This window comes from Tamandua tetradactyla, chromosome 6, assembly GCF_023851605.1.
Source record: "Tamandua tetradactyla isolate mTamTet1 chromosome 6, mTamTet1.pri, whole genome shotgun sequence".
NCBI lineage: Eukaryota > Metazoa > Chordata > Mammalia > Pilosa > Myrmecophagidae > Tamandua > Tamandua tetradactyla.
Window position 1 is genome coordinate 103,860,721 of NC_135332.1, and position 26,943 is coordinate 103,887,663.

The 26,943-nt window shown below is 35.4% G+C and overlaps 1 protein-coding gene across 1 annotated transcript in view; it reads left to right on the forward strand.

Annotated features, from left to right (window-relative positions):
- RAB2A (RAB2A, member RAS oncogene family) overlaps positions 1 to 26,943 on the forward strand; it is a 150,296-nt gene that overhangs the window by 100,553 nt on the left and 22,800 nt on the right. The window contains exon 6 of the mRNA XM_077166840.1: positions 14,210 to 14,321. Within this exon, the coding sequence (XP_077022955.1) occupies positions 14,210 to 14,321 (112 nt within the window). The remainder of the gene's footprint in view (positions 1 to 14,209; positions 14,322 to 26,943) is intronic.

Below are 26,943 nucleotides of genomic sequence, written 5' to 3' on the forward strand. Positions count from 1 at the left end.
CTGAAACACTTATACTATTGTTCAGTAGATATCATGTTAGTAAGTATTTATAAGCTTACTTTTAAGCCTATAGCTAAGGCTTTATATTAATAGCCAAAAACTAGAAACAACCCTAATGTCCATTAACAGATGAATGGATGAATAAATTGTGATACAGCTGTACAGTGGAATACTGTCCAGCAATAAAGAGGAAGTAACTATTGATAGATGCAACAAATGGATGAATCTTAATTATGCCAATGAGAAAAAAAAAACAGTCAAAAAAAAGGAACACATACTGTAAGGTTCTGTTTATGGAAAATTCAGACTAGTCTGTAGTGGTAGAAGGCAGATCTGTGGCTCTATGGAGTTCAGGGGAAGGAGGAGATGGATGACAGTGGATTATGAGGAAATTTGGGGGAGTTGATAGTTTCTCAGTTATACATGTGTTAAAACTCATCATATCTTAAACTTAATGAATATATACAGTTTTTTGTTTGCAGCTCAGTAAAGCTGTAAACAAAATGATGAGATAGCAAATAACGTAATACTATATAAATTTGCTTTTGGAAATTATTATTTTAATGGAAGTAGAGGTTTGATATTCACAGAATATAATTGACATTTCCATGTTTTAAAAAGCCAACTATTGATAACTTTTTTGTAACTAGAAAATCCAGTCAAGATCTTATCCAGTCAAGGTCTTTCTTGGGTATTCTTTCCTCGTTTAACATCATCTCATTAACCTTTCAAGGTTAAGACTATTGTAAGGAAGTTTAATCTTTGTATGATGGAAGTGTTCTTTCCATCATTCAGTGGTGTGGTGTGAACTAAAAGAATATTCAAGATAGTTTTCTTACTTCGTTTAGCTTGCCAGTTTTTTCCCTGTGTCTGTGTGCTGGTTTGAAAGGATGTATGTACCCTTGAAAAGCCATGTTTTCATCAAAATCTCATTTCATAAAGGTAGAATAATCCCTATTCAATACTGTATGTTTGAAACTGTAATCAGATCATCTCCCTGGAGACATGATTTAATCAAGAGTCGTTGTTAAACTGGATTAGGTGATGATATGTCTCCACCCATTTGGGTGGGTCTTGGTAAGTTTTTGGAGTCCTATAAAAGAGGAAACATTTTGGAGAATGAAGAGATTCAGAGAGAGTAGAGCAGAACGACATAGCCACAAGAAGCAGAGTCTACTAGCCAGCGACCTTTGGAGATGAAGAAGGAACATGCCTCCCGGGGAGCTTCATGAAACAGGAAGCCAGGAGAAGTAGCTAGCAGATGAGAGGGGAACCTGACTGTGTTCACCATGTGCCTTTCCAAATGAGAGAGAAACTCTTGACTGTGTTCGCCATGTGCCTTCTCAGTTAAGAAACCCTGAACTTCATCGGCCTTCTTGAACCAAGGTATCTTTCCTTGGATGCCTTAGATTGGACATTTCTATAGACTTGCTTTAATTGAAACATTTTCTTGGCCTTAGAACTGTAAACTACCAACTTGTTAAATTCCCCCTTTTTAAAAGCCATTCTGTTTCTGGTGTGTTGCATTCCGGCAACTAGCAAACTAAAACAATCTGAAACACCATGAGTAACAACATTAAAACCTTAAAAATTGTTGAAGGTCACCCTCTGTTTTTAGACATCTTATTATTGTATTTAAAAGGAAAAGGAAATTCTTGATTTTGTAATGTTACTTTATTTAGTGTTCTTTTTTTTTCTTACTGGATTATTGGTGGCTAAAATTTGGTTGTTGCCCTTGGGGAGTTTATAATCCAAATGTGAAAAGGGAAGGTGGAGTAGAGTTTATAACATCAGATTCCAATGAATCCTAGATGGGTGACTTTATAAATAGAACTAAAGTAGCTGAGGAAAGAAATTTCAAGGAAGAAGCTAGGAGAAAGGAAAAATAGAGGAGTATATGACATGCAAAGAATGAATAGTAAATAACAGGGAGTTAAATGAATGATTATTATTAGCTGAACTGAATTAGGGTAGACGTGAACACAGAATGAGCAATTTTTAAATTAAATCCATTAAGCAGTAAGGAGCCATTGAGGGAATTTTAGAAAGGCACTCGGTCACAGTTCTCTTGTTACATTTTAAATTGGTTATGCAAGCAATAGGGTGCAGAGTCTAAGAAGATGAAAGTTTTAATATGCAAACAAGAAGTGGGCATAGATAAAAACAATGGCTTAGGATAGAGTGCTGTTTACTTAATGGGGACAACTTAATGATGTTTAAAGAGTGGGCAAAAGTTACTGAAAACAGTCTGATTATGTACCTGGAAAACTGAAAAAGTGTCCAAAGTAAAGAACACTGATATTTAGTCTGAACTGGTAGTAAAACAGAAAGAAAAGGTACAGGCCATGGTGGCTGCTCAAAAGTTCTCGCCTGTCATACTGAAGACCTGGGTTTGATTCCTGGTGCCTGCCCATGAAAAAAAAGAAAACAGAAAAGAGCACAGTGATACTCAGTCTGAACTAGTGGTAGAGCAGAAAGATCGTGAATTACTAAACTGCTGCTTTCTCTTTTTTGAACATTCCCCCTGAACATGCACATCCTTAAACCCTTTTTGCTTTGATGCCTTTACAAATGCAAACATCCAGAAATACTGGTAGTGGAAACTAGAAATGACTTAAAATGTCCAAAGATAGGGGATTCACATAAAATGAGATTAAGGGCACATAAACAAAATAGTATTTTCTCAAAAAATTGTACAATTGGAAGTTAATTTCCCCTTAAACATGCTTGTCAAATGATGGGACAAAATTCCACAAGCACATTACTGCATCACTAGCTAGCATGGCCCCACCCCACCCTGCTTTTTATCCCTACTAGAATGTCAGCTCCGTGAGGCCAGGGTATTTTGGATTTTTGTTTCTTGTTGAGTGATTTATCCTCATATCTAGGAAAAGGCTTGGTAAATGGGAGATACTCAGATAATAATTGGATAAATTATCCTTGCCCAGTTATGCTATAAGTTTTACAAACCTAAAGTTAATAGACTTTAAGCTGCTTTTTGTATCATCTTTTGTTTTTTTTTTTTTAATATTTTTACTGGGCAGTGGCTCAGTGACAGAGTTTTTCCCTGCCATGCCGGAGACCCAAGTTCAGTTCCCAGAGCCTGCCCATGCAAAAAATGTATATATATTGATAAATCTTAATACATAAACATTCTACACATGGTGTACAATCATGTGGCTCACAGTATCATCACATAGCCGTGCATTCATCACCGTGATCATCCTTCAGAACATTTGCATCACACCAGAAAAAGAAAAAAAAAAAGAAAACTCATACATACCATTCCCTTTCTCCTCCCTCTCATTGACCACCAGTATTTCCATCTACCCAATTTATTTTAACCTTTATCCCCCCTCCCATTATTTGTTTATTTCCAATCCACACTTTTTACTCATCTGTCCATATCCTAGATGAAAGGAGCATTAGACACAAGGTTTTCGCAGTCACACAGTCACACTGCAAAAGATATATTTTTATGGGGGTGCACAGGTGGTTCAGTGGGAGAATGTTTGCCTTTCATGTGGGAGACCCAGGTTAGTTTCCCGGACAATGCACCCCCTCCCCCCCCCCACAAAAAAAATGCTCAAAAAGATATATCGTTATACAATCATCTTCAAAAAATCAAGACCACTGGAACACAGCTCAACAGTTTCAGGCATCTCCCTCCAGCCATTCCGATACACCATAAACTGAGAAAGGATATCCGTTTAATGCATAAGGATAACCTGTCGACTCTGTTTGAAATCTCTCAGCCACTGAAACTTTGTCTCGTTTATCTCTTCCTCCTTTTGGTCAAGAAAGGTTTCTCAGTCCCTTGCTACTGGGTCCTACTCATCCTGGAATTTCTGTCCCATTTTGCCAGGGAGATTTACACCTCTGGGAGTCATGTCCCACATAGGGAGTAGGGGTGTAAGTTCACTTGCCATGTTGACCACATCTGAGCAACAAAAGCTTCTCTGGGGGTGACACTTAAGCTTAATTTTTTTTTAATGTTTTTAAACATAACAACATACAAATATGAACATTCTTACCATATGATCATTCCGTTCTTGGTATATAATCAGTAACTCACAGTATCATCACATAGTTGTATATTCATCACCATGATCATTTCTTAGAACATTTGCATCAATTCAGAAAAAGAAATAAGAAAAAAGAAAAAACTCATGCATACCATACCCCTCACCATTCCCTCTCATTGCTTGCTAGTATTTTCATCTACCCAATATATTTTAGCCTTTGTTTCCCCTATTTTTTTCCTATACCCCTTACCACTCCCTTTCATTGATCACTATCATTCAGTCTACTAAATTTATTTTAACATTTGTTTCCCCTATTATGTACTTATTTTTAATCTGTATGTTTTACTCATCTGTCCATACCGTAGATAAAAGAAGCATCAGATTCAAGGTTTTCATAATCACACAGTCACATTGCGAAAGCTATAACGTTATACAATCATCTTCATGAAACATGGTTAAGCTTAATTTTAAGTAGGCTTAGATTATCCTTTGCAGGAGTAAGTTTCATGGGGACAAACCCCAAGATCAAGGGCTTGGCCCACTGACTTGGATGACTCCCCTGCTTGCAAGAATATCAGAAATTCTCCAGATGGGGAGGTTGAATATTTCCTTCTTTCTCCCAAGTGCCCCAAGGGGACTTTGCAAATGCTTCTTTATTCACAGCCCAAATTACTCTGGGATATATCAGGGCATCATGCTAACCTGAACAAACCAAACCAACAAAGTCTCATACCCTATTCAAGATTCCATATACTTACGGTGTTCAACTAAACTGACCATACAAGTGAAATTAGGAAATGCACTACCCAAATGCAAATTTTGTACCAAATAAACATCTCTCCCTTTAGTCTCACACAGAACTTGAACTTTTAAAATATGGACGGTATCATCCTATACCCTGTATTCTGATTTACCTCCTATCCAAATCAGCTTCATTCATATCTCTAATTGGAGTCAGATCCTTTTTTCATCATTTCATGTGTGGGGTACTGCTGACTTTCATAGCTTCAGAGCTCTAATTCTGAGTATGAGGTGTCACATAAATACCCAAAGTTTCTGGAAAGGACCAGGTTATAAACAAACAGCTCAATATCTCAGAATTTAGAAATAACATAACTAACTCCTGAATATATGTGACTGCTGTAAGAGCTTACAATTTAGTACCCTTTACAATAGGCTCTCCAACCTGATAACCCATGCTCTCGACTTCAGTTCACCGAGTTTTTATATTATAGTTAGTCCATGTGAGTGAGGCATGATAATATTTGTCTTTTTGTTTCTGACATTTCATTCAACATGGAGTCCTTAAGGTTCGTTCACCTACTTGCATGGCTCACAACTTCATTCCTTCTTGCAGCTGCTCAATAGTCCATTGTATGTATACACCATAGTTCTGCTTTCCATTCTCAGTCATTGTACCCTTAGGCTGCCTCCATTCATTGTGGATTGAGAAGGTTGTCACCATAGACACCAGTGTGCAAATGTCCTTTTGTGTCCTTGCCCTCAGGTCCTCAGAGTATATCCTTAGTAATGGGATTGCTGAATCATATGGCAGTTCTATACTTATCCTGAGGAACTGTCAAACTGCTTTCCAGAGCATTTGTACCATTTTACATTCCCACCAGCAGTGGATAAGTGTGCCTCTTTCTCCACATCCTCTCCAGTACTGGCCATTCTCTTAGGTGTCACATAATATCTCATTGTGGTTTTGTTTTGCATTTCCCTAATAGCCAATGAAGTTGAACGTCTTTTCATGTGCCTTTTAGCCATTTGTATTTCCTGTTCTGAGAAGTGTTTGCTCATGTCTTTTGCCCATTTTTTAATTGGATTATCTTTTTGTGGAGTTGAAGAATCTCTTTACATATTCTGCATACTAAACGCTTATCTGTTATGTGGTTTCCAAATGTCGTCTCCCATTGCATAGGGTGCCTTTTTACTTTCTTGACAAAGTTCTCTGATACGCAAAAGTGTTTAATTTTGAGGAGTTCCCATTTATCTATTTATTTCTTCAGTGCCCATGCTTTGGGTGTAAGGTCTAGGAAACTGCCTCCTGTTACAAGTTTTCTAAGATATTTCCCTATATTTTCTTTTAAAGTTTTATAATCTGGGCGGGCCATGGTGGCTCAGCAGGTGCCTGCCCATGTAAAAATAAAAAAAAGAAATCAAGTTTTATAATCTTAGCTCTGATGTTTAGGTCTTTGATCCATTTTGAGTTCATCTTTGTATTGTATGTGAGATATGGATCCTCTTTCATTTTTTTTGCATATGGATATCCAGTTCTCTCAGCACCATTTATTGAAGAGGGTGCTCTGTCCTCAGAGGTGGGTTGCCTTGACTGCCTTATCAAAAATCAGGTGTCTCTAGATGAGAGGGTCTATATTCTAGTTTGCTAGCTGCTGGAATGCAATATACCAGAAACCGAACAGCTTTTAAAATGGGGAATTTATTAAGTTACAAGTTTACAGTTCTAAATCCTTGAAAATGTCCTACTTAAAGCAAGTCTATAAAAATGTCAAAATTAAGGCACCAACAAAAGGTTACCTTCACTCAAAAAAGGCCAGTGAACCAAAAGGGGAAAGAGAGAAATGAGACAAAATAAAGTGTCAGTGGCTGAGAGATTTCAAACAGAGTCGAGAGGTTATCCTGGAGGTTATTCTTAGACATTATATGGATATCCCTTTTTTAGTTTAAGGTGTATTTGAGAGGCTAGAGGGAAGTACCTGAAACTGTAGAGCTGTGTCCAGTAGCCATTTTTCTTGAGGATGATTGTGTAATGATATAGCTTTTGCAGTGTGATTGTGTGATTGTGAAAGCCTTCTGTCTGATGCTCCTTTTGTCTACAATATGGACAGATAAGTAAAACGTATGGATTAAAAATAAATAAATAATTGGGGGAACAATGTTAAATTGAGCAGATTGAAATACTAGTAATCAGTGAAAGGGAGTGGTAAGGTGCAAAGAAGAAAAATAGGGGAACAAAGGTTGAAATATATTGGGTAGATGAAAATACTAGCAGTCAATGAGAGGGAGGGATAAGGAGTATGGTATGTATGAGTTTTTTCTTATTTCTTTTTCTGGAGTGATGCAAATGTTCTAAGGAATGATCATGGCGATGAATATACACTGTGTGATGATATTGTGAGTCATTGATTGTATACCAAGAATGGAATGATCATATGTTAAGAATGTTCGTGTTTGTATGTTGTTATGTTTTGTCGGTAAAAATATAAAAAATAAACAAATAATAGGCCGATGAAATTCAGGGTTTCTTTCTCATCTGGAAAGGGGGATGGGGAACATGCAACTTTTGCTAACTTTCTCTCCAGACTCCTTGTTTCATGAAGCTCCCCCAAAGGTGCATTCTCTCCTCTTTTCTGAAGGTTTTTGGCTGTGTGGGCTGTCGTGGTTTTTGTGCTCTCTCATGGCTCTCTCCCTTTCTCAAAAACATCTCCTCTTTTAAAGGATTCCTGTAAACTAATGAAGACCCTTCTGGAATGGTTAATCCTAATCAAAGGTTAATGTCTTTAATCAAACCACACAAGTGAAATTAGGAAATGAACTACCCAAAATACAAACTTTGTACCAAATAAGCATCTATCCCTTTGTTCTCACATAGAAGTTGAAGTTTTAAAATATGGACGATATCATCCTCTACCCTGTATTCTGATTTTCCTTAGTTCTATCCAAATCAGCGTCATTCATATCTCTACTCAGAGTCAGATCCCTTTTTCATCTTTTTAAACAGTTCCTGTATGGGGTACTACCTCTCTCAAATCAAAGGTTTGATTCCTGTAATCAAACTGCCTCTTATTGCAAGTTTTATAAGATACTCATATCTTATAAAAGGTATAATCTTTTATATTTCCCTCTAATCAAAGGTTAACACCCACAAATGGATGTGTCACATCTCCATGGAAATAACCTAATTAAGTTTCCAACCTACAGTACTGAATAAGGATTAGAAAATCCACAAGATGGATCAGTATTAAAACATGGCTTTTCTAGGATACATATTCCTTTCAAACCAGCACGGTCTATATCTAAACACTCTATTCAATTCCATTGGTCAGTATGTCTGTCTTCATGCCAGTACCATGCTGTTTTGACCACTGTAGCTTCCTAATATGTTTTAAAGTTAGGTAGTGTGAGACCTCTTGCTTCATTTTTTCTGTTGCTGCAGAGTAGGTTTTTGGGATTTTAATTTTTATTGCATTAAATCTAGAAGTCAATTTGGGTAGAATTGACATTTTAACTATATTTAGTCTTCCCATCCGTGAACACAGTATTCCCTTCCATGTGTTTAGGTCTTCCATGATTTCTTTTGCAATTTCTTATAGTTTTCTGTGTTTAGGTCTTTTGTATCCTTAGTTAAATTTATTCCTAAATATTTGATTCTTTTGTTTGCTATTGTAAATGGAATTTTTTTATTGACTTCCTCCTCAGGTTGCTCATTACTAGTGTATAGAAACACTACTGATTTTGGGGTGTTGATATTGTACCCAGCCACTTTGCTGCATGTAGCTTTGCTGTAGAGTTTTGGGGATTTTTAACATATAGTATCATATCTGCAAACAGTGCGAGTTTTACTTCTTCCTTTCCAATTTGGATCCCTTTTATTTATTTTTCTTGTATAATTGCTTTGACTGGAAGTTAACATTTAATAACAATAATGACAGTGGACATCCTTGTCTTGTTTCTGATCTTAGAGGGAAAGCTTTCAGTCTTTCCCCATTGAGGATGATGTTAGCTGTGGGTTTCCATATATTCCCTTTATCACATTGAGGGAGTTCCCTCCTATTTCTATCCTTTGAAGTATTTTCATCAAGAAAGAATGTTGGATTTTGTCAAATGCCTTTTCTGTATCAATCAAGATGATCATGTGGTTTTTCTGCTTTGATATGCTGATATGATATATTAATTGATTTTCTTATGTTGAGCCATCACTGCATACCTGAAATAAATCCCACTTGGTCATGTTGTATAATTCTTTTCATGTGCTGCTGAATTTGATTTGCAAGTATTTTGTTGAGGATTTTTCTTATAGTATCTGTGTCTGCCTTTGGTATTAGGTGTAACAGAATGAGTGAGGTAGCGTTCCCTCCTCTTCAGTTTTTTGAAGAGTTTGAGCAAGATTGGTACTAATTCTTTCTTTAATGCTGGGTAGAATTCACATGTGAAGCTATCTGGTCCTGGACTTTTCTTTTTGGGGGGCTTCTTGATGATTGATTTAGTTTCTTTACTTGTGATAGATTTGTTGAAGTTGTCTGTTCTTGTGTTGATGTTGGTTGTTTATGCCTTTCTAGGAAGATGTCCATTTCATCTATGTTGTCTAGTTTTATTAGCATATAGTTGCTCATTGTATCCTCTCATTACCTCCTTTTTTTCTGCGGGGTCAATGGTTGTGTCTCCTCTTCCATTTCTGATTTTATTTGCATCTTGTTCTTGTTGTTGTTGTCAACCTAGCTAAGGGCCCATTGATTTTACTGATTTTCTCAAAGAACCAACTTCTGATTTTATTCATTTTCTCAGTTGTTTTCATGTTCTCAATTTCATTTATTTCTGCTCTAATCTTCGTTATTTCTTTCCCTTTCTTTGCTTTGGGGTTGGTTTTCTGTTCTTTCTCTAGTTCTTCTGAGTAGAGAGTTAATTCCTCAGTTTTTCATCTTTTTTCTCTTTTAATACATGTGTTTAAGGCAGTAAATTTCCTTCCCAGCACTGCCTTTGCTGCATGCTAGAAATTTTGATATGTTGTATTTTTATTTTCATTTGCCTTGAGATGTTGAATGATTTCTTTTGGAATTTCTTCCTTGACCCACTGATTGTTTAAGAGTGTGTTGTTTAGCCTCCATATATTTATGAATTTTCTGGCCCTCTGCTTGTTATTTTCTAACTTCATTGCATTATATCTAAGAAAGTGTTCTGTATGATTTCAATCTTTTTAAATTTGAGACTTGCTTTGTGACCCAGCATGTGGTCTGTCCTTGAGAATGATCCTGGCACTTGAGAAAAATGTATTATCTTGCTGTTGTGGGTTGTAATGTTCTATAAGTGTTAAGTCTAGTTCGTTTAATGTATTATTCAAATTCTGTTTCTTTATTGATCCTCTGTCTGGATGTTCTGTCCATTGATGAGAGCGGGAAATTGAAGTCTCCAACTATTATGGTAGATGTGTCCCTTTCTCTTTTCAGTGTTTGACTCATATTTTGGAACACTCTGGCTCGGTGCATAAATGTGTGTGATTGTTACATCTTCTTGTTGAATTGTTTCTTTTATTAATATATAGTGTCCTTCTTTGTGTCTTTTGATTGTTTTACATTTGAAGTCTAATTTTTTGGATATTAGTATAGCTCCTCTTGCTCTTTTCTGATTGTTGTATGCATGAAATATCATTTCTCAACCTTTCACTTTCAACCTGTACTTGTCCTTGGATCTAAAATGCATCTCCTATAGACAGTATATAGATGAGTCCTGTTTTTTTAATCCATCCTGCCAGTCTGTGTGTTTGATTGGGGAGTTTACTCCATTAACATTCAGTGTTTTTACTTTAAGTACTTTCTTCTACCTTTTGCCTTTTGGATTTTATATGTCATATCTAATTTTTCCTCTTTTTACCTTTACTGATAGTCTTCATTTCTAAATTCTTCTCCACATCTCTCTCTCCTGTCTTTTCCTATCTGTCTCTAGTGATCCGTTTACTATTTCTTACAGAGCCTTTCTCTTGATCACAAATTCTCCATGATTTTTTGTGTGAAAATATTTTTATTTCCCCCTCATTTTTGAAGGACGATTTTGCTGGATATAGAATTCTTGGGTGACAGTTTTTCTTTTTCCCAGTCTTAAATGTATACCACTGCTTTCTTGCCCCCATGGTTTCTACTGGGAGGTCCATACTTAGTCTTATTGGGCTTCCCTTATATGTGATGGGTTGCTTTTCTCTCACTGTTTTCAGAATTCTTTCTTTCTGTTTAATATCTGACAATCTCATTAGTAAATGTCTTGAAGCATGTCTATTTGAATCTCTTCTGTTTGGGGTACAGTGCACTTCTTGGGTCTGTACTTTTATGTCTTCCTAATAGAACGGAAATGTTCCATGTTAGTTTCCTCTATTATTAGTTTTTCTCCTCCTTTTCCTTTCTCTTTTCCTCTGGGACACCCTCAGCATGTATATTCATGCACTTTATGTTGTCATTCAGTTCCTTGAGACCCTGCTCATATTTTTCCATTCTTTTTCCTATATTTTCTTTTGTGTGTTAGATTTCTGATATCCAGTCCTCTAGTCACTAATCCTTTCTTCTGCCTCTTCATATCTATTGTTGTAGGTTTCCATTGGTTTTTTTTTTCATCTCTTCTATCGTACCTTTCATTTCCTTAAATTCTGTGATTGCTTTTTCAAACTTGTGATTTCTTCTTTTTGTTAATCCAGTGTCTTCTTTATATCCTCCCTCAGCTCATTGATTTGAGTTTTGATGAGATTTTCCATGTCTCTTCGAATATCCTGAGTTAGTTGTTTTAACTCCTGTATCTCATTTGAATTGTTGGTTTGTTCCTTCAACTAGGCCATGTCTTCAATTTTCCTAATATGACTTATTGTTTTTTTCTTGGCATCTAGGCATTTTATTTCCTTAATTAGTTTATTTTGGTGGTGGTTTTCACTCTTTTACCTAGGATTTTCTAGCTGGGTGGCTTTGTTCTCTGTCTGTTCTTTGACATTCAGTTCATCTTACTCTAGACCTCTAGCATAGCTTCTGGTTAACTGATCAAAATTTTTCAGTTCTTCGGAATTATATGTTAATGTTTTTGTATGTTCTTAATTTTTTTAATTAATAAATTTTTAAAAAAAGAAAAAATATCAGTATTAAAAAAACAAAAAAAAATTTTTCAGTTCTTGTTTTTCTGTTTCTTGCCCTGCCTATATCAAGCCTTTTGTTTGTTTGTTTTGAGGAGGGTCTCCTCAGATATTGTATACCCCAGTCATATTTTTCCAGACTGGACTGGCCCATGTCTCAGGAGGAAAGAGTCACCAGCATCAGCCAGATATGGTGAATAATGCGTATATGTATATGTGGCATAAGAACAATTAGAATTATATTCACCAAGTTGTTAATTATCTGTAGATAGAGAAATGGTGGGTAGCTATTTTCTTCTTTGTGTTTGTCAGTATTTTGTGAAAAATTCTTCAATATCTCAATTAGTATCAGAAAAATAATCATTGATAAAACTTACTTAATAGTGTAGCATAGCAGTTTGGAATCAACCTGCCTGTATTAGAAAACCAATTCTTCCTTGTAGTGTGAGCTTGGCTGTTTTACTTAACCTCTTTGTGCCTCAGTTTCATCTGTAAAATGGATTAAATGTAATAGTGTACGGAAAACACTTGTCTAGTCCTTGGCACCTATTATGTTAAGCTCCTCTTGTCATCTAACAGTAAGGAAAAGGTTAAGGAAATTGTGATATATTTACTTCATGGGATAGTATACTCACTAAAAATGATGTTTGTAGAAAAGTAATGACATAAATAAAGTATTAGGTGAAAAAAATCAGGTCACAAAGTTGCAGATACAGCATTACTATATATATAAAGCAAGGTCCATCTATGGGTAGAAAACAAAACTAAAAAGAAAGAAATGCAGAGTCAGTTAATTATAGGATGTCCACACTACATGACATCCTAAAGAGTAGCCTTCCTCCTTACCCTGGCACTCCTCTTTCCACTTGTTCTGTCACACTTGAATACTTACTAACATAATATATCCTTTATTCACATATTCTTAATCTGTCTTTCCCCTATTGGTATTTTAACTTTTATATCTTCTTTAATTTGTAATCACTTGTAATAATAAGAAATTATAAATAACTGTCAAGTGGAGAATTAAAAATTGATTGTGCAAGTGGAGGTGCAAGGGTAGTTCAGTGATAGAATTCTTGCCTGCCATGTGGGAGACCCAGGTTCAATTCCTGGCCCATGCACTTCCCACCCCATGCCCCCCCCAAAAAAAAAAAATTCAGCAAATGGTGCTGCAATAATGGAATAGTTACATGGAAAAAGAATGAATCTTGACCCCTACCATACAGCATACAAAAAAAAATTGTACATTCATTCAATGGAATATTATACAGCAGGAAAAATAAACTAGATGTGCATATATCTTGTGGATAAAGCTGCAAAATGTAATGTTGACCAAAATTAACAAGTTGCAGAATGATACCTACATACGCAATTTAAAACATACCAAAAAATACTTTGTGTTGTATAGCTGTAAACATGTGAGTATTTAGACACACATTATAATAAAGACACCAAATTCAGACAGTAGTGGTTATCTATGGGGTCACTGGAAAGAGAATGAGATCAGAGATAGGCATATGGGAAGTGAGACAACTGTATGTATCTCTATTGATTTTATTTCTTAAAAGAAAAAGTCTGAAACAAATCTGGCCAAATATTAGTATCTGTCAGGGCAGATGGAGAATACAAAGGCATTATATTATTCTCCATCCTTTTCTGTATGTGTAAATGATTTTATAATAACGTTTTTGAACTTTTACAATAAAACACACTTGAAAGACACTGCTGTTTTCCCCCATCTCACTAGTACAATTCAATGTGATAAAATGGAATGTCCTGCTTTCATCACAATTTCTAAGACTTTGATTCTCTCTCTCTCTCTCTCTCTTATATATATATATATAGTTCTTGTTTGTTTTTAGCATCTTTTGTTCTGTTAAACTATTTCCTATAGCTTCTAAGAGTTCTGTGACTTATTATTTTATCACTTTCGTAGGAACTCTCTTGGACTGGCTGAAGGCTGAGGAGACTTGAGTAGTCCTGCTCACTTATTATTGGTTATTTTGAGCACAGTGGTACACTTCTTGGTCCTCACTATATTCAAAAGGCACCAAGAGAATGTTGGACTAGATGCGTCTTTCAGTTTTCTCCTAGTTCTGGCATTTTGGGACTCTAACTCATAATCTTTATTTTGCTGGAAGGTAAATTCTTTGAAACTGGGTAGTATACTGTAAACACTTTGACCTTAAAATACTTTGTATAATTTAGTTAATTATTATGTTAAAAATTAATTTAAAGAATTATCAGCACAACCTTGACTCCCATCATACATTTACCACAGATGCCTCTCTCTGTACTGTCTTGGTTAATAACATGGCATTTTCTTCCCCACATTTAGCGATTTAGAATCTAGAAGAGAAGTAAAAAAAGAAGAAGGCGAAGCTTTTGCACGAGAACATGGACTTATCTTCATGGAAACTTCTGCTAAGACTGCTTCCAATGTAGAAGAGGTAAGAGGCCCTTTTAAATGTTTATCATCATCTTACTAATAGAAATGTTTTATATACCTTAACATTCACTTACTGGCATTTTTTCCTTATGGAAGATTGTCCTTTGGTTCAAAAGAACTGTTAGCCCAGAATCCCGTATTTATCAGAAATATCTTTCTGGAATGAAAGGAAAATTAAGACATTCTAAGATGAAAGAAAATTAAGAATCTCTCAGATTTACCATTAAAAGATGTCTATAGGTAGTTTCCTAAAAGAAAGGGTATTATAAAAGAAGGAGTCTTGGAACACTTGGAAGAAAGAGCACAGTAACCAAAAACATGGATAAACACAGTAGACCTCTTTTTCCTTTTGAAAGAATTGTGTTCGACAAATGAAGCAAAAATATCACACTGATGTGCTTCACAATTTATATAAAGGAAATATTTAAGACCATTATAAACTGGGAACAAAAAAGGGCTGTGAAGGGAAATTAGGTTTCTGTTTTTGATTTGGATAAATTACACCAATAGACTGTGATGAGTTATGTATATATGATACAATACCTGGAGCAACTACTATAAAAAATTAAGCTAAACTAAAAATCATCATTGGTAAATGAATATGGAATTCTAAAAGTTGTTCAGTTAACACACAGGAAGGTAAGAAAAAAAACATTTTAAAATCAGAAAACAAAAAAGGAAAATGGCATGTAACTAAATTACATTAAATGTCAGTGAACCAAGTGCACCAAACATTAGACAGAATGGATTAAATAACATGACCCAACTATATGATGTGTATAAGAAATTCCCTTCAAATGTAACAGTATAGGCAGATTGAATATAAAAGGATGGAGAAAGATATGTTACGCAAACATTAAGAAAGCAGGGGTGACTAGGTTGACATCAGATAAAGTAGATCCAGAGTAAAGGACTCATCTGTTAGTACGATATAGCAGTCCTAAATGTTTATGCATTAAACAACAGAGTTGCAAAATATGTGAAGCAGAAAGCAATAGAACTGAAAGAAATAGACAAAACCACAATTAGAGTTGGAAACTTTAACAGCCCTATCACAACTATTGAGGCAACAACTAAACCAAAAAACAAAAAGCAAGGATATAAGACTCAACAATACCATCAACCAACAGATATAATCAGCATTTATAGACTACATCCCTAGCAACAGCAGAATACACCTTCTTTTCAAGTGCCTGCAGAATATATACCAAGATAGACCACATCCCGGGCCATAAAATGAACTTCAGTTGATTTAAAAATATTGATATAATACAGAATATTCTCCAGTCACAATGGAATTAAACTAAAATTCAGTAACAAATAACAGAAAAATCTTCAATACTTGGAAGTTTGACAGTGCATTTCTAAATAATCTGTATGTCGAAGCAGAGTTCTCAAGGGAAATTTAAAAGATGCATTGGACTGAATTAAAATGAAAATGCAACATACCAAAATTTGTGAGACACAGCTAAATAGTGTGAAGAGGGAAGTTTATAGCTTTAAGTGCATATATTGGGATGGAGGAAAAGTCTTACATCAATAATCCAAGCTCCTACCTCAAGAACCCAAAGCAAATAATCCACAAAAAAAAGAGGAATAAAATAAACCCAAAACATCCAGAAGAAAGAAATTAATTAAGATTAAAGCAGAAATCAGAGAGAGGGGTCACAAATTACCAATATCAGGAATGAAACAGAAGGTACCACTACAGACCCTGCAGAGATCAAAAGGATAATAAGAATTGTGTGAACAGCACTACACACATAAATTTGTCAACTTAGATGAAATGACCAATTCCTTGGAAAACAGACACCACAACTTGCCCGATATGAAATAGATAACTTGAATAGCACTATAACTCATTAGAAGTTTGAATTTGTAATTTTAAAACTCCAGGGAAAAAACTCTCTAGGCACAAATGATTTAACTAGAGAATTGTACAGCAAATATTTAAAGAAGACTTCACATCAATTCTGTACCGTTTCATCCAGAAAATAGAAGAAAGGAAACATTTCCCAATTCATTTAATGAAGCTTATACCAATCTGATACCAAAACAAAGACAGTGGGGAAAAATATCCCTTTTAAATATATAAGCAAAAATCCTCACCAAATATCAACAAATATAATTTCACATATATAAAGTTATTAATATGTAAATATATAATGTATATATATGTTATGGCTAAATGAGTTTATTTTAAGAAATTAATGCTGGTACAGTGTTTTAAAATCTATTAATGTAATCCCAGTATTTGAAAAGCTAAAGAAGAATAACCATATGGTCAGGTCCATTGATGCTTAAGAAGCGTTTGATGAATTTCAGCACCAATTCATGATTAAAAATTCCAGGAAAAAGTAAAAGGACTCTCTTCAACTTTTCAAAGAGCATCTACAGAAAACCTGTGGCTTTCATTATACTTACTAGTGAAAGACTGAAAGTTTTCCCCTTAAATCAGGAACAAGGATGTCTGCTCTTACCATTCTTATTTACCACTGTGGTGCTATTCTGGCCGTCACAACAAGGCAAGAAACGGGAATAAATGGCATTCAGATCACAAAGGAAGAAATAAAACTATTCCTATTTGTGAATGACATGTATTGTCTATATAGGAAATCCCAAGGAAGTTACCAACCCCCCCAAAAATAAAAATCCTGGAACCGTTAAGTGAGTTCAGTATGGTTGAAATATATCAAAATCAATTATATTTCTATATACTAGCAATAAACACATGAGCACTAAATTAAAAATATTAATAATCACAAAAAAGAATGAAATACTTCTGTGTAACTCTAAAAACTTTGAAAACATGTACAGGATATATATGCTGAAAATTACAGTACACTGATGAAAAAAATCATAGAAGATCTAAATAAATGAAGAGGCATACCACGTTCATGGATTGAAAGACAGCCTATTAAGATACCCCTCTCCTCAAACAGATATGTCAGTTAAAGCAATTATTATCAAAATTCCAACAGGATTTTTTTGTAGGTATAGATCAAATTATTTAAAAATTTGTATGGAAAAAATAGAAGAACTAGGGTAGCTACCACAGTTTTGAAAAATAATGAAAGAGGAATCACTTGACCCAACTTCAGGTTGTAGAGCTAGTCATTAAGATTGTGTGACATTCCACTTATCCACTGTTGGTGGAAACTTAGAATGGTACAACCACTCTGGAAGGCAGTTTGATGGTTCCTCAGGAAGCTAAGTACAGAATTGCCATATGATCCAGCAATCCCATTACTATGTATTTATCCAGAGGAACTGAAGGCAAGGACACAAACAGATATTTGCACACCAATGTTTATAGCAGCATTATTTAAGATTGCCAAGAGGTGGAAACAGCCCAAATGTCCATCAACCGAAGAGTGGCTTAAACAATCTGTGGTACGTATATACATATGTATATAATGTGGCATATTATGCAACTGTAAGACAGAATAAAGTCATAAAATGTAATAATGTGGATTAATCTTGAGGATATTATGCTGAGTGAAATTAGCCAGAAGCAAAAGAACAAATACTGTATGTCCTCACTAATATGAGTTGACATTAATGAGTAAACTTTGAGAGTTAAAGTTGAGAACACAGGTTATCAGGAGATAGAGGAAGGGTGGAGATTGGGCATTTGATGGTGAAGGAGTACAGAATGTTCAACAGAACTGATTGTGAAGACCCAGAAATGGATAGCACAGTACTACCTGATGGTAGCACAATGTAGTAAATAGTGAATACAGCTGAGTGTGATTATGGTTGAGGGAGGTAGGGCGTGTATGACACAAGAAAGAAAGAGGATAAGAACGGTGATGGTATAACTTTGCAATGTCTAGAATGAGCAGTGATGGTGATTAAATGTACAAATAGAATGTTTTTGCATGAGAAAGAACAAATGAATGTCAGCATTACACGGTGTTGAAAATGGGATGGTATACGAGAAAAATATAATCAATGCTTAGCAGGGTCTGCAGTTAACAGTAACATTGTAATATGCTTCCATTTAATGTAACAAAGGCAATAAGCCAAAGCTAAATGTCAGTAAGCAGGGGATATAGGAGAGGGTTATGGGATTCTTTGTGGAAGAAATGGAAATGTCCTCGTGTGGATTGTGGTAGTGACCACATGGCTATATAATTATACCGGAATTGTTTTTTACTTAAGTTGGATTGTTTGCTGTGTGAATAAAACTGTTTAAAAAAGAAGAAAAAAAAAAAAAGACTGTGTGACATCGGTGAAAGGTTAGACACGTAGACAGGTGGACCAGAATAGAGAACCCAGAAATTGGCCCATACAAATATGCCCAACAGCGATACAACAGCAATTCAGTGGAACAATGGTGATTCAGTGGCAGAATTCTCACCTGCCATGCTGGAGACCCAGATTTGATTCCCAGAGCCTGCCCATGCCAAAAAGAAAAAAGCAGTTCATTAGAGGAAAGGTAGCCTTTTCAATAAATGGTGCTGGCAAAATTGGACGTCCAAAAGCAAAAAATGTGAACATTGGCTTAAGTTTCACACCTTAAACAAAAATTAACTCAGAAGAAAAAGAATAGTAGGGCGGGCCACGGTGGCTCAGCAGGCAGAGTGCTTGCCTGCCATGCCAGAGGACCCAGGTTCAATTCCCAGTGCCTGCCCATGTAAAAAAAAATAAGTAAATAAAAATAAAAAGCCATAAGGAGAAAAAGAGCTTGCTAATTTAAAAAAAAAAGAATAGTACCCAGTGCATAGAAAGTAAGTACCTCATAAATATTAGATATAGCACATCATTGGAGCTGTATATGTGTATCAAAAAAGGGGGGGCTTGTTTAGGTTTCACCTTAGACAGACTATCTTATCCAAAGGACAAAGCTAATATATCAGATTGCTGTTTTTATATTTCTTGTTGTTATACTTTTCTTAAAAAAAAATTAACTCAAAGTAAATCAAGAACTTAATGTAAAACTTAAAACTACTTATCTTTTAGAAAAACAACATATGCAGAAATCTTCAGTATCTGGTACTTGGGAAACTTGTCACCAAAAGCATGATCCATAGAAGGAAAATTTGGTAAATTAGACTTCATCAAAATTCATAACTTTTGCTTTGTGAAACACCCTAGTAAGAGGATGAAAAAATAAACTACAGAGTGGGAGAAAATATTTGCCAAATAAATATCTGACAGAGAAATAGTGTCTAGCATATATAAAGAAATCTCAAAACTCAGTTAAAAAAAATTAGAAAATAAGCAGAAGACATGAACAGATATTTCGTCAAAGAGGAAATACAGGTGACAAACAAGCACTTGAGAAGATGTTCAATATCACTAGCCATTAGGGAAATGCAAAATAAAACTTCAGCCAGATAACACCATACCCTATCAGAATAGCTAAATTAAAAAATAGCAACAACCCTAGTTGCTGGCAAGGATTTAGAGAGACTGGATCACTCATACATTGCTCGTGGAAATATAAAATGATAAAGTCACTCTGGAAACAGCTTGACAGTTTCGTAAAAAAACAAACATGCAACTAACATACAACCCAGCAATTTATCCCAGAGGAATTAAGACATGCAGGATGATCACACAGAAACTTGTGCACTAATGTTTATAGCAGTTCTATTCCTAATAGCCCAAAACTGGAAACATCCAGATGTCTTTCAGTGAGTGAGTGGTTAAACAAGTACTAATACATCCCTACCAAGGAACACTTCTTACCAATAAAAAGGAATGAATTATGGGCACATACAGCAACTTGGTGAATCTCCAGACAATTAATGTTGAGTAAATAAAGCCAATCCCAGAAACTATGAAATATGACCTTCTCAAAATAATAAAATTATAGAAATGGAGAACAGATTAAGAGAGTATGGGCAGAAGAAAGGTGAACATGGCTATAAAAGAACAGCATGAGGGATCTGTGTGTTAATGGAAACATTCTGTACCCTGACTACATCAATGTCAGTATTTGATTGTGACAGTGTAATTTAATTTAATGTGTTCTTTAACAACTCATTAGCAATTTAAAAATTAAAAATTTGGAATTAAAAGACTTTACTATCATATTATAATAAAATATTAATGTGAGAATATGGAATATGGTTATAAAAGCTTAAATGATAAATTTGTGAAGATTTCTTTTTCAAGTTCTTTTAATTACTAATTTTTGAAATTATATTACTAATCTAATAAGCATTTGTTAATTATGGACTTTTCATAAGTCTCTTTGTCACATTTCTGCCAGAACCAATTTTTATACAACATCCATACCCCTCCATGCAAAATTCTACTTGGTTAGCTTATGTCTAACAAACAATGGTGTTAGTGCTGAGATTTATGCAATGCATAGACTTTCTTAATAACATTTTCAGAAGTAGCTGAAGATGGAATTATACTAAATAATGTGATATAATATATTACAATATACTTTTATAATTAGACAGCTAGACTCTATGGAGTAAGAAAGACGTGCATGGAAAATACTGATGAATATTTCATTTTGAAAAATAACTAAGGGAAGAGCACCAAAAATGAACATTAGACATTTGACTTTTTTGCATTTTAATATGTGAACTGTTTTTTTTAAACAAAACAAAGTTCATTTATGATCTCTTTATATATCAGATTTTTAAATACAGCTAAATAAAAAAATACATCAAGTGCATCATTAACTAGAGGGCATTTGTATGGCAGTACACTTTTTTAAGTAAAACACTTTTTTAAAATTTATTTTATTTATTAAGCATACTAACATATAAACACAAACATTCTTACCATATGATCATTCCATTCTTGTTATATAATCAGTAACTCACAAAATGATTACATAGTTGTATATTCCTCATCATGATCATTTCTTAGAACATTTGCATCAATTTAGAAAAAAAAAAGAAAACACAAAATTCATACATACCATACCCTTTACCCCTTCCTTTCATTGATCACTAGCATTTCAATCAACTAAATTTATTTTAACATTTGTGCCCCCTATTATTTATTTTTGATCCATATGTTTATTCATCTGTCCATACAGTAGATAAAAGAAGCATCAGACACAAGATTTTCACAGTCACACAGTCACATTGCAAAACCTGTATCATTATACAGTCTCTTCAAGAAACATGGCTACTGGAACACAGCTCTACATTTTCAGGCAGTTCCCTCCAGTCTCTCCATTACGCCTTAACTAAAAAGGTGATATCTATTTAATGCGTGTGAATAACCTCCAGGATAACCTCTCAACTCTTTTTGGAATCTTTCAGCCATTGACTATTTTGTCTCATTTTGCTCTTCCCCCTTTGGTTTGAGAAGGTTTTCTCAATCCCTTGATGCTGAGTCCCAGCTCATTCTAGGGTTTCTGTCCCACATTGCCAAGAAGGTCCACACCCCTGGGATTCATGCCCCACGTAGAGAAGGGGAGAACAGTGACTTTGCTTGTTTTGCTGGCTGAGAGAGAGAGGCCACATTTGAACAACAAAACAGGTTCTCTTGGGGGTGACTCTCAGGCCTAATTTTAAGTAGGCTTAGCCTGTCCTTTGCGGGGTTAAGTTTCATATGAACAGACCCCAAGATTGGGGGCTCAGCCTATTGCTTTGGTTGTCCCCAATGCTTGTGAGAATATCAGGAATTCTCCACTTGGGAAAGTTGACTTTTCCCCGTTTCTCACCATTCCCCCAAGGGGACTTGGCAAATACTTTTTTATTCACTGTTCAGATCACTCTGGGATTTATTGGGGCATCACTCTGGACAAACCTACAAAATCTCATGCCCTACTTAAGGTTCCATGTACTTGTGGTGTTTAAATTAAACTGTCCACATAAGTTATATTAGGAAATACACTAGTCAAAATAAAAATTTTGTACTAAATAAATATTTTTTGCTTTAGTCTCACACATAAGTTAAAGTTTTAAAATATTAATTACCGTCTATTTTCAACACCGTGCAGTATTGACATTCCTTTTGTTCTTCCTCATTCAAAAACATTTTTGAATTTGTGCCTTTAGTCACTATCATTATACACTCTAGGCATTCCTGGATTATAACATCTCGGTCTTTATCGTCTGTCTTTCCTTCTGATTTCATTTGTGCCCCCAGGCCTCCTCCCTCTATGATTCTCACATTCAGCATTCTCACATTATTGTATTACAATTAGGTAGTATTGTGCTATCCATTTCTGAATTTTTACAATCATTCCCGTTGCACAGTCTGTATCCCTTCAGTTCCAATTACCCAGTTTCTACCCAATTTCTGTCTCCTGATGACCTCTGTTCTGAACTGAAATTCTCCAAGTTCATTCATTAATGTTAGTTTGTATTAGCCTTTTGTTTCTGGCTAATCTCACTCAGCATAATGTCCTTAAGGTCCATCCATGTTGTTACATACTTCATAACTTTATTCTGTCTTATGGCTGCATAATATTCTATCGTATGTATATTCCACCGCTTGTTTAGCCACTTGTCTGTTGATGGACATTTTGGCTGTTTCCATCTCTTGGCAATTGTAAATAATGCTGCTATAAACATTCATGTGCAAATGTCCATTTGTATCCTTGCCTTCATGTCTCTGAGTAGATACCTAGCAATGGTATTGCTGGGTCATATGGCAATTCTGTATTTAGCTTCCTGAGGAACTGCCAAACTGCCTTCCACAGCGATTATACCATTTGACATTCCCACCAACAGTGGATAAGTGTTCCTCTTTCTCCACATCCTCTCCAGCATTTGTTGTTGTCTATTTTATTGATAATGGCCATTCTGGTGGGTGTGAGATGATATCTCATTGTGGTTTTGATTTGCATTTCCATAATAGCCAGGGAAGTTGAGAATCTTTTCATGTGCCTTTTGGCCCTTGTATTTCTTCTTCTGAGAAGTGTCTGTTGAAATCTTTTGCCCATTTTGTAATTGGGTTGTCTGTCTTTTTTGTTGTTGAGTTGAACTAGACCTTTATCTAATAAATCGTTTCCAAATATGTCTCCCATTGTGTAGGCTGTCTTTCTACTTTGTTGACAAAGTTTTTTGATGCACAAAAGTGTAAAACACTCTTTTCTTGACTCAACCTAGTTTTTAATAATATTATGAAATTGTTACTACCTCCAACACACTTTACTAGAGGAGTCTTTTCAACCATAAGCCTTTTATGAAAGAATGCTTTTATTCATTAGTTTTATTTTTCTAAAGCAATTTGTCAGAGTAAAATTGAGCCACTATTTTAAATCAATTTAAACATGCCACCATTTTAAAAAGCAAACCCATACAGGCATTCCGCATAAACCTGTTTCACCATTTTGATAATCTTATTTTATTTACATCCCTTTTTTTTTTCTTTTTTGGCTTGGGCAGGCTCCAGGAATCGAACCTGGGTCGCTGGGATGGCAAGTAAGGATTCTGCCCCTGCACCACCATTGTACTGCCCCATCCCATTTTTTTTTTAAAGCAAATTCCAGAAATATTTTTCACATGTAAATATTTCAGTAGTAGTAATTTAAAAATATATAACCATGATACCTGTATTAGTTAGGGTTCTCTAGAGAAACAGAACCAACAGGGAACACTTGCAAATATAAAATTTATGAAAGTGTCTCACGTGACCGTAGGAATGCAGAGTCCAAAATCCACAGGGCAGGCTGCGAAGCCGATGACTCCAATGGATGGCCTGGACAAACTCCACAGGAGAGGCTCACCAGCCAAAGCAGGAATGGAACCTGTCTCCTCTGAGTCCTCCTTAAAAGGCTTCCCATGATTGGATTTAGCATCACTAATTGCAGAAGACACTCCCCTTTGGCTGATTACAAATGGAATCAGCTGTGGATGTAGCTGACGTGATCATGACCTAATCCTATGAAATGTCCTCATTGCAACAGACACGCCAGCGCTTGCCCAATCAGATGAACAGGTACCACAACTTGGCCAAGTTGACACCTGTCCCTAACCATGACGATACCTAACAAGCTTAATAATTCCTTAATATCTGATACTAAATCTGAACCCTGTCCTTTTTATTTCATTCAGGACTTAATGGTGAAAGCAAGTGTTTAGTTTCTTTCTTTTTTGTCTGGGAAAGACTAGTGAAAGGTATTCTTCTACTTAGGGAAACAGGAGGTTAAGAGAACTAAACCAGCACTTATTAAGCATCTGCCTTTGGCCTGTGTCTTTCATTTGTAGAGGGAGGCCTGCATTGACAGTATGGGGATGCCTTGAAAACTCCGGTAGGGTTGCTAACTGTTTTGCAATAAATAGCAAGACAATTTAAGTTTAGCAAAAAGAAAAAAAATTTGCCAAGTAGCAGTGGCCATGCCTGGCCCCTTTTTAAGAGTCTTACATATGGCCACAGAGACAGAACAGATGGCAGAAGCAACAGCCCGCCAGCACCACTTCCTTGTGGTAAGAGAACTGTGGCATCTAGTGTAAAGTATCCAATTGAAAAGATTGCAGTGTCCTTTCTCTAGGTGATGAGCTGGAATTGAATATAATAAGCAAGAGCTAGTCTGTTAGAATTAGATCCAAAGTGGAATCATGGTGAAATACAGAAGATAAATATGTTAGTTTTGCAAGATCTAAAGATTCCTGATCAGGTATTCCCTGGAACAGAATGAGTTGGCAGTGTAGTTGAAGAAAATAGCAATTAATTTTGGGAAAATTTGTTCTGAGTGCTCTACCTTATGTTTTTGCTTTCTAAGGACTCAAGTTTGCCTAATTATCTTACTCTCCCTTAAGAGGATAAGCAAAGCTCCTTGGGAGAAGCATTTAACACAGTGGGTGGAAACTCACGCTGTGGGGTCAGACAGGTATCCATCCTCAGTTTACTCCCTGTACTCAGAGGACCCTCTTTTGTTAGAGTTGATGCAAGTGAGGAGTTAAGAAGATCAGGCAAGTATCCCAGTTATATATCCTTGTTGTCCAGTGAGAGCAGTGAGATTGGTGTTCGGGCAGCTTCGGAGAGTCCTCATCCTCTCTTTGTATACCATATTGGGGATTATTCAGTTTCTTGCCCATCCTTAGCTCTCATGTTAAGGCAAATTGGGAACCCTGTGTACTAAAATAACCTTCTTAATAGATTTTAAAAAATATATAAGTTACTTGACAGTAATTAAGTTAAAAGGTAAAGAGTAATTTGTATAAATGCCAGTATCCTGGTTATGGACCATCTGACTAAGGGTTCTTTTGGAAATTTAAGACTACATGATTATTCATTAAAGTTAAACCAGAGGGAGGGTACAGTGGTTTGTTTCCATTTAAACTGGATCTTTTACCTTCTGCTATGTGCAGGAATTTATTTATGCATCTTAACCAAGATCCAGTTATTGTAACATGATATTTAACTCTTGTGTTTCTCTGTAAAGGGTTACACAGTTTCATCATAAGATAACACCATCTTTCCAGCCTCAACTGTGTTTATGCTGGAAATAGGTTTACTGCTAATATTTGGGAGTAGGTTTTAGCCAGTGAGTCTACTGATTACTCCCCTTAATGATTTCATTCATGAAGGCTCTTTTGAGGGGCAGAAGGAGCAAGGTGGTGTTAGAGAGAAATACACGAAACAGTCTTCCCACAACAAAGAATTGTGTGGTCCAAAGTATCAGTCTTATCAAGGTCTAGAAACCCTGAGTTAGAATAATAAAATATAGATAAAGTCAAGGAAGTGAGGCACCAACAGCTCAGCATAATACAGGAATCCTCTTTATTCTTTACTAGTAGGAGGGATGATGCTATGACTTTGATGTTTAAAATGCTTCATTTAACTGATCACCTGGAAAGGGAGTAAAGACTGAAAAATAATGTTGTGCAGCAGCACGATTTGTGTTTTATAGGCTATCTCTGACTTAGGAGTCCTATAGTGAGTAGTATCCTCAAATGTTTCAACATCTGCCCTAATGATATTGACCCCTAAATCTACATTCATTGTATTCTTGGACTGTACTGACCAAATTCTTTCCATTTAAGGTACCCACATGAACAGTATCAGCATTGCTCTACTTATAATACATTGGATTTATTTCCCTTTAACTATAGCCTCCTAATTTGTCACTTGTTTTGCTCCGACTTAACTTAATGCTGCCTCTGAACTAGGTTCTTTCAGTTTAAAATGGAACCCAAGACTAAACTTGCAAATTAATTTCTAAGGAGCATAAAAACAAAATGATACCCTAGCCTTCCTAAATTAGGTATCAACCTGCAGAAGTAAGAATTTGTCAGATAGGATCTACTATTTAGGTGCAAGTAAGATACCATATTATAACATACAATAATAGCATTAATAAATATACACAGGCATGTATTATACACACATACACAGAAACTTTCTCCTTATAAAACTTCTCTGTGTTAGGAAATCACTGTGGTATTCAATATTATGTTTAAATATATTTGTTTCCAAATTATAATTTCCAAGTTACAGGTTATAAAAAAAGGAAATTCATTGCTTCTATGAAAAGCGTTTTAATCAGCTTTATACAACATGGATGGCTCCACATGAGCTATTATCATTTATCCTTTTGGTTATTCACTAAGAAATTACACTCATAAATGTGATAAATATAAGTACCTCCTTGAGTTTATCTCAATATCAAGAAAATCAAAAGGCCAATTTCAACCAAAATATTCTTGTCTGTGTGGTGTATCCCATAGTAATAGAGGAAACTGAACTCA